The 14868-nt window shown below is 47.7% G+C and overlaps 1 protein-coding gene across 3 annotated transcripts in view; it reads left to right on the forward strand.

Annotated features, from left to right (window-relative positions):
* Window positions 1-14868, forward strand: part of LOC135909359 (uncharacterized) — a 146242-nt gene that overhangs the window by 19903 nt on the left and 111471 nt on the right. For all 3 annotated transcript variants that reach the window (XM_070532579.1, XM_070532580.1, XM_070532578.1), the window contains exons 4-5: window positions 13232-13252; window positions 13994-14006. In XM_070532579.1, the coding sequence (XP_070388680.1) occupies window positions 13232-13252; window positions 13994-14006 (34 nt within the window). The remainder of the gene's footprint in view (window positions 1-13231; window positions 13253-13993; window positions 14007-14868) is intronic.

Raw genomic sequence — 14868 nt, forward strand, 5'->3', positions numbered from 1 at the left:
TTCCTACTTTTTCTTTCTAATTTTTGGTGGTGGCATCACATACAAGGTCCGCCACTTCTAAACTGCCTCGCAACAGCTACCAACCTATCTAGCTTGCGAAAGTTGCATGTAAAGCGCGGTGAAGGGCGAAAAGGACCGTTGCGCCCCTCCCTAAGAGCCGCCTAGGTGCCCGTCTGTTCCTCCTGCAGGGCATAACAGCCCTGGACGTCGGGCCATCCCGTCTGTGCGGCTGCTCTCCACGCCGCACTAACTCAAAGATTGCGGGCTCGAGCAGGCTACGTCATTTCTCGTAGAGCAGGTATTTTAGTGCGTGGCTTTCGAGATAGCACTTACACGCCGTTGGAACCTAGGAGCCCGCTTTCATGCTTCGAATTGTCGCCAGTAATCAGACAACTGTGACCAGCAAGAGATACTATTGACGCGTGTACTTGTGTATCTTTCTCGGGTGACCTCTTTTCACCGTCCAACGATTGTTATCGCTCAACGCAGGATGTGTCTGCATGTGTCGGAAGTTTTTCGAATGTTATCCATGGTTCTATCCGCTGTTTATGGTCGCCGACGCTTGTGTAATTTGATTGTATGCGCGACGCGTATTGTGTAGTACCCTCAGGAAGACACGCGGCCACAAGCTATTACTCTGGATCATTCGATGAGTCGTGTATAAAAGCCGACGCGCTTTACCCACGGATCAGGTTTTTTGATGACGCCGACTGTGTTGGCCGCTATCGTTGTGCCTTGAGCATAGCCTGTTATTCCGGGCACAAATGCGTCCGATAGTTTCGCCATTCAAAGTTTTCCAACTGTGTTCTTGACCGTCACTATCACGTGACGCTAAACTAGAGCTAGGGCCAAACTTTCAGCTGGTTGGATTTTCTAGTTTTTCTCATAGCAATCGTTTTTAGATGTTTGGTAATTACCAATGGCTTTCTCAAAGTTCTGAAACATTTACCCTGATAGTAAATGTTTTATTAAAGCAAGAAATATACGAAAAAATTATTTGAATAAAAACAAATGAAGGAATTTGTGGAACTATATACTAATCTACAGAATGTTTAGCGAGCTAACACACAATATGAACTAAACTCCAGATGCAACATGATGCATTCACGTCTTGACCGATTGGAAGAGAGATACCGGCGTAGTCATTCGCAATATTACAGATGCGAAAGAATCGCCCCAAAACTCAATTATCGTGACTGGTTCTTGTCGGTTCGATCCAGCGTGGGCAACCGTTGGGGCAGTTCTGTGAGAATAAGTGACGGCATATAGGATGGCTAAACTAACTTGTTCCAAAGCTGTAGAAAGAATGTTTTTCATTGCGCAACCAAGTAAGGCCGATCCCATTGAAAAAAAAAACATACCAGATATCCACTATTTCCATATTTCCATCTGTGGGGATCCACATTTCCATATGTGCATGTGGATCCCCATAATAAACGGACACTAAAAAGAAACGCTGAGTTAGTTTAGATCGATAAAGTATTTTTGTAGGACTGTCGATTCGTTTATTTCGAGTTAATGCGTTTATTGTGTTGCAGCTTGGGGTGATGGTAGGGCAAGTAATCCACCAAGCCCATCGACTGCTACTCAGGTTGTAGAAAATGAAGGATAACGGTTTATTGGCTTAGCTACACGGCTCCGGTACGGAATACCACTTCATGCAGGAGAAAGTTAAACGTCCAAGTTCACCTCAAGACCCTCTGTCCTCTACTTGAAAAAGTTCTGCTTTTAATACCGTCGTCTTCCCTAGGCGAGTCGACTAGTGAATTTGAAGCCTGTCCAGCAGTAAATCATATTCCTAGACTCCGTCGTGATACCACGCCCACGCTCGCAACAACCCGCAGTAACTCCGACGATACTGGTTTGGAATATGTGGCAAGAAAGCAACCTGCGACTCTCAGGTCCTCGACGTTGTTCCCCTCCTTTTCATCTTTCGCTCAGGCAGCCAGGTAAAGGGTGGGGTGAAGGCCTTTCGAGGGACCTGTCAAGAGGCGGTGTCTACGCTGCGTTGGCATCTGGATAGGCGCTGATGAATTGGTGGCAGTTTGACTCGTGGAAAACTTCCAATTAACGCCTTGGCGGTGTTGAGAGGTAACAATTCTTGGGAGAGAAAATGGCGTTAAATGTTTCATTTCCGAATTTTGCGCTGAAACCCTAGGGTCGGCACGTCAGCGCGACCTCATGAATTACAAAGTACCTTTTCGCAGTTAGGACACCGTCAACCGCCACTCACACAAAAGGCTACAAAGCAAATATTTTATTACTGTATAAATTAAAGGAGAGTAGGTGGGAATACTTGACACTACACTAAGGCTTAAGAAAGAAGAAACCGTCATACTACGCCGACATCGGGTGGGTGATTACCTCCCCAGTGCTCTACTACAACGCGTCGTATCCCTCAACGTAACAAGAAACTGCAAGTTCTGCATTGAGCTAAATACCATTTACCAAATGGGCTTGGAATGCAACTAACACGCAATGACAATGCCCGTCCAAGCACCCACACATGACCAGTGGGAAGCCCAACTTGCAAGTCCAAGTCCGGCTGGTGAACAGGTCCAGGCTATCAGCACAGGGCCACGGCTACCTTGAATATAGGGTAGCCGCACACCCCCGGGCACCAACAGCTTGATCGCTGAAATTAGGTTTATTCACTCACTCGGCCTTCGTACTCCAAGAAAGGCTCTCGAAACTGTCCAAGTGCAGCCTTTCACACTTTCAGGATACAGTGCAGTCTGTATTTAGCGATATTCATTCCCTTAGGCGCGACCAGTTGGTGTTCAAATCAGTGAGGTCACCGTGAGTGGCTGCGGTAGGCTTCAAGAGGGCGTCTTCATTCTTTCGTTTTTGTGTCTTTTTCTGGCTAGGCACCAAGCGACTTCTTGCGGTAAGAGTGGCTTTTTGGATGGTGGAAGGGTAACACACCGACACAACTCAAATAACTTTTCTCTTTAGCCTACCTTGAAAACCCGCATACACAATATCATAAGGCACAAGTCGCATATGATTCTACGAACATATGGGGATTTCATATAAAAATGACTACGTTCCCAGATATCATATGGGGAATGTACCTTATGACACGTATGCTCTCGCATGTCGTATAGCTTATTGTTGCTGGACTAGCTGGCTCATACCTATTATGGTGTAAAAGACATGACACTGTGTGTATATACGACCAGGCAGGAACGATAGTCATATATAAATCATGCCGCGCATGACATACAGTTCTTTTAAGTGGAACACTTTCACAAAAAGATCGTAACAGCTACTCGTATTAGGTCGCTACCGGTAATATGTGTGCCCAGGCGGGCACCGTTTGCAAGACAGCCAAAGCGCTGACTCGAGTACCTATACTAATTACAATAATTAGCTTCTGAAATACAAATTTTATGGCACATGCTTCTGTTCGAAAGCTGAAGGAAATCATCATAATAGTTCTGGGTTTCAACATTTCAAGACGGCCAGTAAACCGAAGTAATTGGACGGAAATTCACTGTTACATTTTCCTGATTACGCACGCAGCATCCAAAGCATAGGCCAGGGGCAATCGTCCTGTGATGTGCCAGGGCTACGTAAAGTGAAGCTGCCGTCGCACTTCCTCTTTCGCGCTACCTTATTTCCATGGGCGAGACAACCTCAAGTTCTCGCCCACGACGCCTGCGCCGCTTGCTCCCCTAGCGGGCAACGTCGCTGGTCGCCTTCTTTCACGTCGGCGCAGCCGCGCGCCCGTTTGCGTTGGAGTGCGTGCTACCGGTGTTCGTGTTTACACATCGATAAGCGTGACCTGGAAAACCCGTTAGCTTGGTACACGTTATTTTTCTGTCGCTCAGTGTCACAACAGTACCAAAAACTGCAAACACTGAGACGAGCCTGTGAAACTGCTAATTTCAGAGAAATTCACGGATAAGACAAGCACCGCTCTGTACGGAGTCAAGTCGCGCACTTTTCTTCTCGCCTGCCGCCTCTTGATACAAATCTTGCATTAGTTAAATCGAGTGACCCTTCAGCACACAGCGATGAAATTTAGCATGCTTTGTAATACGGGCGCGTGCACTCAATGCCGTCCCCTTCCGGGAAGAAGCGCGCTGCAGCACCAGCTCGTGAGAAACGTTGTCGTGTTTAAACGAGCAGTGCCGAAATGCCTTAAAAGCAATAGCATGTTTTGGCAGCAATTGAAAGGACAAAACATCATCGCTATCTTCCAGGAATTCTAAGTTTGGTGTACGAGACGGCGGCATGTCAGAACAACTGTAATAGTGTTCACAACTGGCATTTGCCTATTGCTTATCATAAAGCACTTAGTTTATACTTTGCAAGCCTTTGCAAATCGTTGTGTTAATACTACCTCGTAGCCGTCGCAAAAAAACGATATTGCTTATCATTATTTTAAAGATGCCATTCCCCTACTAAGTGACGAGAGAGAGAGCACGTGCAGGGTGACTGAGCGCTGCTTGTACAACGGGAAAGGAGGACATGCAGTGGGAGTGCCGCAAGCAACGAGAGGGAGCACGCGGTAAGAGAGGAGGCATAGGGCGACTGAGCACGATGAGCGCCGTTTGTACCTACGTTTGCACAACGAAAGAGGGGCACACGCAGCGCGAGCAATGAGAGAGAGAGAGAAAGAGAGAACACGCGCAGTGCGAGCGTCACAAGCAAGGAGCACGGGGCAGAGCGGCTGAGCGTCGCGTACAACACGAGAGGAGCGCGCGCGCTGAGAAAGACTACAGTGGCTTGGCGACGCAGCTACAAATAAAAAAAGGAAGAAACGAGGACATTTAAGCTTCGCCCTTAAGATTGGAACGCGATGACAATCAAAGATTGCTGATTGTTTCTCGCGATTCCCGGCACTGATGTTTATGTGACCGTAATGTTTACCGGGAAACACAGGCGGCGAACGCTATGCACGAAGGCGAGCTTTCTGGTAGAAACGCGGCCTCTTACGTGGGCCGCGATGCGGTGGAGGCGAGCGCAGCGTGGAAGTGTTGCAAGGAACCGGGTGCGCCGCTTTATGACCTTTGTGATTTGCGCGCGCCGCCGCGTGCACATCTCGGAGGCCATGGGCGCTCTTTGAATGGTAGAATCACTGGAAAAGGGGTTTGTGTTGTTTGAGTTTCATTCTAACAGAATTAAGTTTTCTCGTATATTAAAATTACAATCCGCCGCTATCATGTTTGTAGGTTGTGTGTAAGCCGCACATCACGATTTTTCTAACGTATTTTACCTTGCGAAATTCAATTAGTCCAGTAACTTCTTCGCACTACATGGACGGTCTGCGTGGTTGGACATGCGTGATTTGAAGTGATATTCGCCGAAACTAGAGGCGACGCTGGAGGCGAGACACCTTTGCCGGCTTTTCTGCTACATGGTGCCCTTAACGTTATCGCGTTAAAAGACACTGGTCCTCTTCGATAATTGGAGTTCTGGTAGCCAGACGGCTGCCGGCCAGTTCCAGTCCTCATAAGAAGTCACGTGGACTGGAAACCTAAGACAACCTGAAGGCGACCGAAGTTTGTAAAATGAAATGCAGGGGCAGCTGTCCGCAGGACAAACGTGCACATGCTACCGGCATGATAACGTCCGGCGAGCCCGGCGCGCGCTTGGTGCAGTCGGCCCATTTATCCGTTACCAGCTTCAAAATATATAGCTGCATTCGGGGATACGATCACTTTCGGGAGATTTCGCACGGCTCGGCACAGGACGCGCACTGGGCCAACCTCACCTTGCACAGCGCAACAGACGGCCTTCGACTCGTCCGATGCCAAGACGCGAAATTTCGCGTGACTGCATCCCCGGAGACGCTCACTCGAGCGAGGGTGCCTGCTCGGAGTGATCACGTCGCCCACCGGTGACACTGATGAGATGGCGATGTTTCGTCGCTGGACACGACATGAAAAAGCAGGATATCGGGCATCGATGCATATAATTTTGTGCCGACCTGCTTGGGCTTGGATTTCGGTAGGTTTGTTTCTTCTGATGGCGCTTCACCTATGGCTTTAAGGAGTTGGGGATGCGGCAGGCGCATGAAAATGCACGCCGCCTGTGACCAGGGAAAGGTTGGTCACTGGAGGCCAAACAATATTGGTCGCGACCATGAAAACAATAAACTAATGCATGTGTGCCTGTTACTCAACCAGTGCATTTTATAAAATCAACGGCATGCAGCTAGAACACATATCTATTTCGAGCTGCCACCCAAGGATACGACGAAGAGACGGAGCAATCACAGGCCAGCTGCGACGCCGTCGCTAACTACAGTGAAAAAGGTGATATAGCCGCATATATACCAGAGATATGGGATAAGGGATACCACCAGAGAAAGATTAATCGAAATGCACCGCAATGTGTGAATGAGCGTCTACATCTTGCGCAGATCACGATGGAGATAACATGCACGCATAAGAGCGCGGCGCGCTGTTCACTGCCGAGAAGAAGCCTTCACAATACACACACACACACCTCCTCGCAATGCGAAACGCTAGAGGTAAGGAAATCCGAAAATGACCGTAGCCAGTTGGCTGAACGAAGTTAAACAACTCATGCGCCCGCGTTAGAATCCGTAATGTCCCCGCAGATATGGCGGGGAGCACCCATCGCCTCTTTTAGTCGTCTGCTAGCCAAAGAACTTCCAGAGACCAGCCAGACCAAAATCGTCCTGGCTGGTTCTGGCGGCACGCGGTTAGCCAAAACCGTCCAGCCCGAGCAAACCTAACGCACGGCGGATGTGCATGGAACGGTGGGCGGAGCAACTCGACAAAAACTAGGGTGCTCTGGTTGGCTCAGGCAGCCCGCGGGTAGCCAGAAGAGGAAAATCGAAGTAGCCCGCTTTTGAAACAACAACATTAAAGGCCAGAGTGTCGCAGAAATGCCGGCGTCGTGCGTCACGCTCCTAGCGGCGGTTGTCGTTTCTGCAAGAATGATATTGAACTACACATACCCAACTACGCAGGCCCTCCATTTGGCGCAAGGAAGTTACTGAACTAATTGAATTTCTCAAGGTAATATACATAGAAAATCGTGAGGTACGACTTATGCACAACTTATAGACATGATAGCGTGGGATTGTAATTTGAATATGCGAGAAAACATAACACTCTTGCGCGGAAACTCAAACACAAACCCCTTTTCACGTGATAGCGTTTTCCAGCTGGCGTTTGCGGTCTGTCTGAGTAGGAGCGGCGCGGCCTTCATCCGCTTTCGACAAAAGAATGTCTCTCTTGCCTCTCCCCCCCCCCCCCCTTCCCCCGGTCCCATGCACACCGTCAAAAAAAAAAAAAAGCGACAAAGGTCGCCTTCGTACATAGTGTTCGCCGCCAGCGTTTCCAGGTATACATTACGGTTACATAAGCTGCAGTTTCCGGGAAGCGTGAGAAGCAGCCGGGGATCATTCAATGCTAGTGCGTTCGACTTTTAAAGGCGAAACTTAAGTGTCGTCCGACTTCTGAAAGCGAAATCATTAGATGCCTCATTTAGCCAAAAAGGCCGGCTTCCATGGAGGAAGGAAAAATTAAGGAGAGGTCCCGCGCGTCACTCTTTGTAAAGGTTAATGACGCCAGTTGTTGGCGTTACTCCGCCATCTTGTCGAGGCAGTTTCTCCTCTTTTGTTTACATTTAGCATCTTTGGTGCGCAAGCACCCAGGGCTTCGCGGGCATGCGCGCGCCGTAGTGAACTGAACAACAGATCCAATCGCGGTGTATACCATTGCGATACCGTTGTAGAAGCCATTTTGTTCATGTACCGTATGTTAATCTCCTTCCGGCTTTTCCGAAAATAAATCTGTGCATTGTCACTGCAGTGCATGAATGCACAGAAGAGGATCGGCAGCAAACTTTACGCACATCCCAAGCTATAGATAGCCATGTGCAGTTTATGAGAACAAACACGGATGCTGGTCGCGGCTTTATACGAGTCGTTTTGCTTTAGTGAACAGCTTTCGGGTGGCCGCGCAGCGCGGATCCGTGACGAGCCACAGCGCGCCGACGAATAGGCTAGCAGAGGAGAACGTCGTTACCCATTTAAATACACAGATTGCCGCCTGAATTATATTCTTCTCACGGTATGTGAAGCTTCACGGATACAAAGTTCTGCGGTATCCTCCGCGCGGTGCCGAACAGTAAGCGCGTATGTGTGCGGGGGCTAGAGCGTTGACCGGGCCTGCGTGCGGTCATCAGCACACGCCGAGGCCGGCGTTCTATCGATGCTTGTTGACTCTTGCACCGCATCCGCCAACCATCACTTGCGCGCGCGCCTCGAGCACCCAGATATCTGCAGTAACGAGGTTTCGTCCCTTAGTTACTCACAGCAGCCACTTATTTCTCATTCTTCCACATGATTGTTTTACGTGCCACACATATATTGTAAGCTGTCAAAAGCAGGCACATTGCACAGCTGTCGCCTACCTGAAAGGCAGTTATAGTACGTATTCTGAAGGGCACCAGTTTCAGACGGTGATGACTGATGAGTCCACTGAAGACGGCACATAAATTCCAAGATCGGCCTTCGTCCGGGACGTTGTATGTGGTGTATGACGTTGCAGGCGCGCTTTTTTTAACGTTTTTTACTTCTTTCAGTCGCACCTCACCACAATGACAGCCGCGAGAGCGCTGTCTAAATAACACAGCGGAACAACACATGAAGAATATCGTAAACCAGCGCACGCGACGATTTCGCCAAGGTACGATACCTACGGGGCAGCACACACATGAGGATACCCTACCATAAGAAAAGCGCAATTGTGCCCCGACAACATGGCCGGTACAATGAAAAATACCGCGTGACTTTCTCCCCACTTTTCTTCTAGCTCGCAGAGGGAGTAGGACCTCTCCGCATTTGCTTCCTTCCTGCACGATGGCACCTGTCGTCTGGACAAACGAAAAACGGCACCTAAGTGCCCATTCGCTGCGATGCCACGTCACGAGCGCGCCTCGACGGAGCAAAGCGGGCAAAAGGCTACACCGGCTGTAGCGATAGCGTGCCATGTATTGCGTGAGGGGAGAGGGCGTCGTCGCGGCTCCACGTCACCATAAAGGACAGAATAAGTTCTAAAGGAAAAACCTTGGTGGTAGTGAGTTTCGAACCTACGACTTGACGCGTGGAGGCAGAGTGTCTTGCCAAGGCAAACGAGCGCCTCCTGGACAGCAGGCTTGTGCACTTTGCTTTATGACACCATGCTACTTAGACTGAAATATCCATTGCCTAGCGTGGTGTGACGAAAGTGGCGTAGTCAGTATTGTTACGCGAAGGACGAGTCAGTAAGACGAGCAACTAATTACAGGTTATATTTACAATAGCGGTTGCAGCGCTGACCGTTTAGATCCACAGCGCGAGCCCATTGCTGATGATATTGCCCGGCTTATAGTTCAGTGCATACATCTTGGTTTGTCCTATGCCAGCTTTCCTTCTCACTTATTTCAGGCTGCGTCCATTTTTCACAACTTGTTCCGTCTTTCTCACGTTATAATCTCGAACATCCCTTATTTTCACCTTGTTGATCAGTTTTGGACAGTTCCGCGAATTCTCTTATCTCTTGAGTCGGACACTTTCATTCTTTGTCGTTTTTTTATGTCCTTTGTTGCTTGGGATAGCTTGCCTACTGGTTGCCTTGTTGCATCGCCTCCCATTTCAATTGCTGCCTCTGTAGCCAACGTAGTTAGGGTTTCATTCATCAGCTCTATGTCATCATCATCTTTCTGTTCTAAGGCTGCATATTTGTTTGCAAGTACCAGCCTGAATTTGTCTGCTTTTACTCTTACTGCCTCTAGGTTGACCTCTTTCTTCTTGACCAGTTTTACTGTTTCTTCGAATTGAGGTGAATCCTAGCCCTCACTAACCTATGACCACGGCACTTTACCCTATCTACCACTTCGACATGCTGTACAATGACGGGATCGGCAGAAAGTGTGAAATCAATTTCATTTCTTGTTTCACCATTAGGTGCACTTTGTGTTGCTACGCTTCCTGAAGAAGGTGTTCATTATTCGCCGCTTATTCCTTTCCGCGAATTCTGGCAGCATCTCTACTTTAGCGTTCCTAGAATCGACGCAGTAGTTGCCAATTGCTTGTTCACCAGCCTACTTTTTCACCACTTTTGCATCGAAGCCGCCCATTACTGCAATATACCGAGTTTGCACTTTTCTCATCCCTAATCCAACGGCTTCGTAAAACTGATCGGCACCATAATCATCGTGACTGGATTTTGGAGCGTAGGCTTGTGCTATTTTTATACGACGCCTCTCATTGAGTATAACAACGACTAGTGCTACCGTCTCATGAATGCCGTACAGTTCGTCAATGCTGCCAGCTATGTCCTTACGGATTAAGAACCCTACCCCGTATTACATATTATCTGGGAGACCTCTGTAGCAGAACACATGGCTGTAAGTGAGCACTGTATAAGCCTCAAAAGTTCTTCCACTCTCACTAAGGCCAGTGATATCCCACACAATTACTGATTGTTCCTCAAACAGTACTGGTAAGCTAGCCTCAGTCGACAGAGTTGGGGTGTTAAAGGTCGCCATGGTCTGTTTCCATCGGCGGCCTTTCCGGGTCCAGAGATTCTATGCACCCTCTACTGCGCCTTGGTCAGGTGCTCGACAGCTGCTTGGGACTGGGGATCATAGGTCAATTGTAGGAATCATGAGGGAGGGAGTGGCCGAATACTGCACATGGGAGGCCAATTCCTGTTTTGGTGAGGTAGTTTCTTTGTTGAAGCTGAGTGGCCTTTCTACTTTCGTTTACCTGGATTAGTAAAGCCCCAATCGCTGTGGGCATCTTTTACTGGGTTCAGGTGTCACTCCAAGCCTGCAGATGTAGTGCACTGGAGGATGTATAATTCAAGCTCACTATAGAAGAATTCGAACTTCCGACTATGGCAAACGAGCATCCGACATAGCTCAGTCAGATAATTCCTTAGGCGGTGAGGCTACCTTATCGCCGAAAAGTACAGCCCAGAGGCCCCTACATGCCTGAGAGATCCGCATTATGATATGGTATCGATCCGTATTGTTGTGTGAATTGGCTGAGCTCGCCTTCATTCTGTCCACATTTCGGACTGCATCAACCCATGTGGCATAGCAGCGGTCATTAAGCTGCTCATAAGTGTTGTGAAGCACACAACACGCACTCATTATGCAGTTAACATTGTCAACATCAAACTCAAGGCTATGAAGCATGCCAAAACGTGCCTTAAGCCAGCCAAATGCATTTTCAACCACGCGCCTCGTGTTCGGCAAGTGCTACATAATTATCTTTGTAGGTGACCAGATTGGGTCAGGGTGCGCAAACGGTGGCATTGGGGTTGGCTGAAAAGGGAAGCCCTGGTCGGCCACCCTCACAGGACCAATGTCAAAACCTTCAAATACTTTTGTTTCACTCGTGAAGAAGCTCCCATCCAACACTTTTGCAAGGCGTGACTGGTGGCACACGCTTGCATTGTGGTTCCTTCGACGCGATCTTACGTTCGTGTAGACCTAGGTAAATTTATAGGTGTGGTCAACTATAGGCAACAGTATCACACTGTACCACCTTTTGTAATTATTGTGTTCTGTGGTGTGATCCTTCGGGGGACGCATTTCAATGTGACAACCATCAAGTGCGCCCATGCCTTGAGGGAACCCAGAAAGAGCCGCGAATCGGCACATGTGTTCGGCAACTTCACGTGCTTTGGGAAGGCTTGCGTAACGGGGCTCCAGTCTACGCACAATAATTGTGCAGAACTCGCGAAAGACAAGGTATACCGTTGCATGGCCAACAACAAGCTTGTTAGCTACACTTCCGTCCTCAGTAGAGGTAGCGAGACGATGGAGGCCTATCGCTACGCGTTTATCTATGGTGATAGCCTTTCACATGTTCGTGTCTATCCTTCTCATAGACTCACAGACACTGACAATGTTTTCAAAGGTGAAGCACTTCAATGGAAAGTTTTTTTCTGAATCCGTTGTCAGGATGATCGGGAAGCGCTGTCTCGTACCAAGAAACTTCCCGCGGATCGCCGGAAAAGAGTGCTGCAGCTGGCAATAAAAGCCCTTGGCTTCTGCGCCGATCATAGTTGCGGTAAACATCCAGTTCTTCAAGTTTCGCCATGATGCGCAGTTGCCACATTCGCTGCTGCTGAAATGATGCTTGAAATATAGCAAATGCTACCTAAAATTCACGGTCGGCGTCTTCAATGTCGATATTGGCAGCAGCGCCAACCAGGGACCTCTCACCACGGCGCACGGATAATTTCTCAGGTCTAACACTGATAGAAAATCACATGAACACACACACACACACACACACAAGCTAATTGAGCAAAGAAACAAAACGCAATGCGAAAAATTCACAGCAGGAACGAAAGCCCAACGCTTGTGGGTAACGTGAAGCAGAAGAAACAATTCGCACCAATAGGTAACGTGCCGCAATGACGCCACACCATAACACAACGACGTACTAACAGAGTGACTGAGAATATTATAGGGGTTCTATTCTCGACACGTATGACAGCTGTACGCGCGCCATTATCTGCCATGTTGACTCTCTGATTGGCTCTCGAGATGTCACGTGCTTTGAAAATTGTGCCAGGAAGTTGAGATGTTTGCAAGAACGGGTATCAGGGCAGATTGTTGTTAAGTTTGGTAAGGAAAGTCTTCTATTGGTTTTATTTGTTATTTTTTGTTATGTTATGCCGCACTGGTTTATTTCACGTGCGTTTCGACACGTCACTACGGTGGCTCCTGCTGCACATGTACAGTCGCTTTAGTTGTCACCCTGTCGGCCCATGTTTGTAACTGTGATATTCCTCGAATTAAACTTCAGCTGCAACTCAGTGCCAGTGTTGGGTTCCACTTTGCCTAAATCCTTGTCCATTTAGCGCTGTTTTCAAAATATTATTCCAATCGACCTTGTCTATCTTATTTCGCCCATGCATCAAGCTGCTATGCTGAAATACATGTACCAGAATATGAGCAGACTGTTAATCGCCATGATGGCTTCGTGGCTATGGCGTTGTGTTGTTAAGCACGAGGTGACGGGAGAAAAGCCCAGCCGCATTTCGAGGGGGATGAAATGCAAGAACGCCCGTGCATAGGGTGAACTTGAAAGAACCCCAGGCTGTGAAAATTAAGACAGAGTAAACCTGCTAGGCATGCCTCATAATTTAATTGGGCTTTTGGCACGTAAAACCACAATTTTCTTGGGCACGGTCGTTGGCTCTACTTTATTACCTTGTTTCGTGTTTTATTTTACCTACAGGAATGTGGACAACGTTCGGAGGTAAGTGTCACACTGCAGCATGGTGGTACGCTTGAAAAATGTTGCACTGTACGAAAAGTGGTTAAAACTTTTCAGCTGGTATGAGGATGTGTTGAGAGATTCTTCACTTAACCACGGCTTGAAGTGGCAAACATCTCGTTAGAAAAAACGATGAGCTGTGTTTTGCAGAAGTAATAGTACTTGAAGAGAGACTGCTGCTAATAAAAAAAAACATGATGTTATGAAAGCGGGAGCAAATTATGTGCCGCACCAGCGTTCATAAAATGCTCGTAAAAATGCAGCCTTTAGCTAAATGTGGTGTTAGCGACCCCCTACTTCGAAACACACGCCACCTTTCCGCGTTCAAATAGCTGAATAACGTCTTACAATCGTGTGGTTGTGGTAAAAGCTACGGTAAAGGAGTAGAACACAATGTGCCAGTTTGTTTTATAACTTGGAAAGTAGTTTTCATCATTACCATGTGTATTTTGTCTCTCATTACCCCTGAACTATCCATGTGCTAAGGCTTGTTTACGTCCATCAGGAAACACAGGTGAATCCGTTTCGTAGGGGTTTGAGCACGGATTCACAAAATACTTTTATCCTTGTGTTATTCGTCAGAGCAAATACCCACCAATTCTGATGCTGGGCAAAATATTAGCGAAAGCGATTAGCCAAAAAGAGAGTTCACTTACGAATGGAAAGCTTGGTCAATGCAACCTCTGATTTCTGTTCTACTTTTCTTTCTTGATGCTTCTATAGATGAAAAAAGGAGGTAAGTGCTAGCACGACGCCTGAGAGCGCAACGCCGTTATCTGCTATACTTGGGTGAATGCGGGCGCGTGTTCACAGAAACGTTTTGCACTTGAATTGCTACTAAAAGAAAATATCAGGCAATGGCGATGCTAGAATACATTTTTTCTAACCTGCAACAATTCTTGGTTATCGATCCCCACCTAAGGTGCTCATCGCATCTTACAAGTATCCTGACCCGTACCTATCATTATGCCGATGAACTATTTATGTCCCATTGATGTCTATAGGACATCATGTTTTAGACATTGCAGACATCCTATAAATATCTATATTGCTCCAAACACAGGGAACCCTGACCATGAGAAGAAAATTCAGAGAAGAATAAATATGGGTTGGATCGCATACGGCAGATATCGTGAGCTCCTGACTGGGAGCTTATCGTTATCATTGAAAAGGAAGGTTTAAAATCAGTGCATTTTACCGGTGCTGAAATATGGGGCAGAGACTTGGAGACTGACAAAGAAGCTTGAGAACAAGTTAAGGACCGCGCAAAGACTGATGGAACGAAGAATGCTAGGCATAACTTTAAGAGACAGAAAGAGAGTGATTGGGATCAGAGAGCAAATGGGTATAGACGATATTTTAATAGACATTCAGAGAAAGAAATGGCGCTGTGCAGGTCATGTAATGCGCAGATTAGATAACCGTTGGACTATTATAGCGACAGAATGGATACCAAGAGAAGGGAAGCGCAGTAGGGGACCGCAGAAGACTAGGTGGTGCGACAAAATTAGGAAACTTGCGGGTGCTAGTTGGAATCGGTTGGCGCAGGACAGGGGTAATTGGAGATCGCAGGAAGTTGTCTTCGTCCTGCAGTGGAC

The sequence above is a fragment of the Dermacentor albipictus genome, chromosome 1 (assembly GCF_038994185.2).
Source record: "Dermacentor albipictus isolate Rhodes 1998 colony chromosome 1, USDA_Dalb.pri_finalv2, whole genome shotgun sequence".
Taxonomy (NCBI): domain Eukaryota; kingdom Metazoa; phylum Arthropoda; class Arachnida; order Ixodida; family Ixodidae; genus Dermacentor; species Dermacentor albipictus.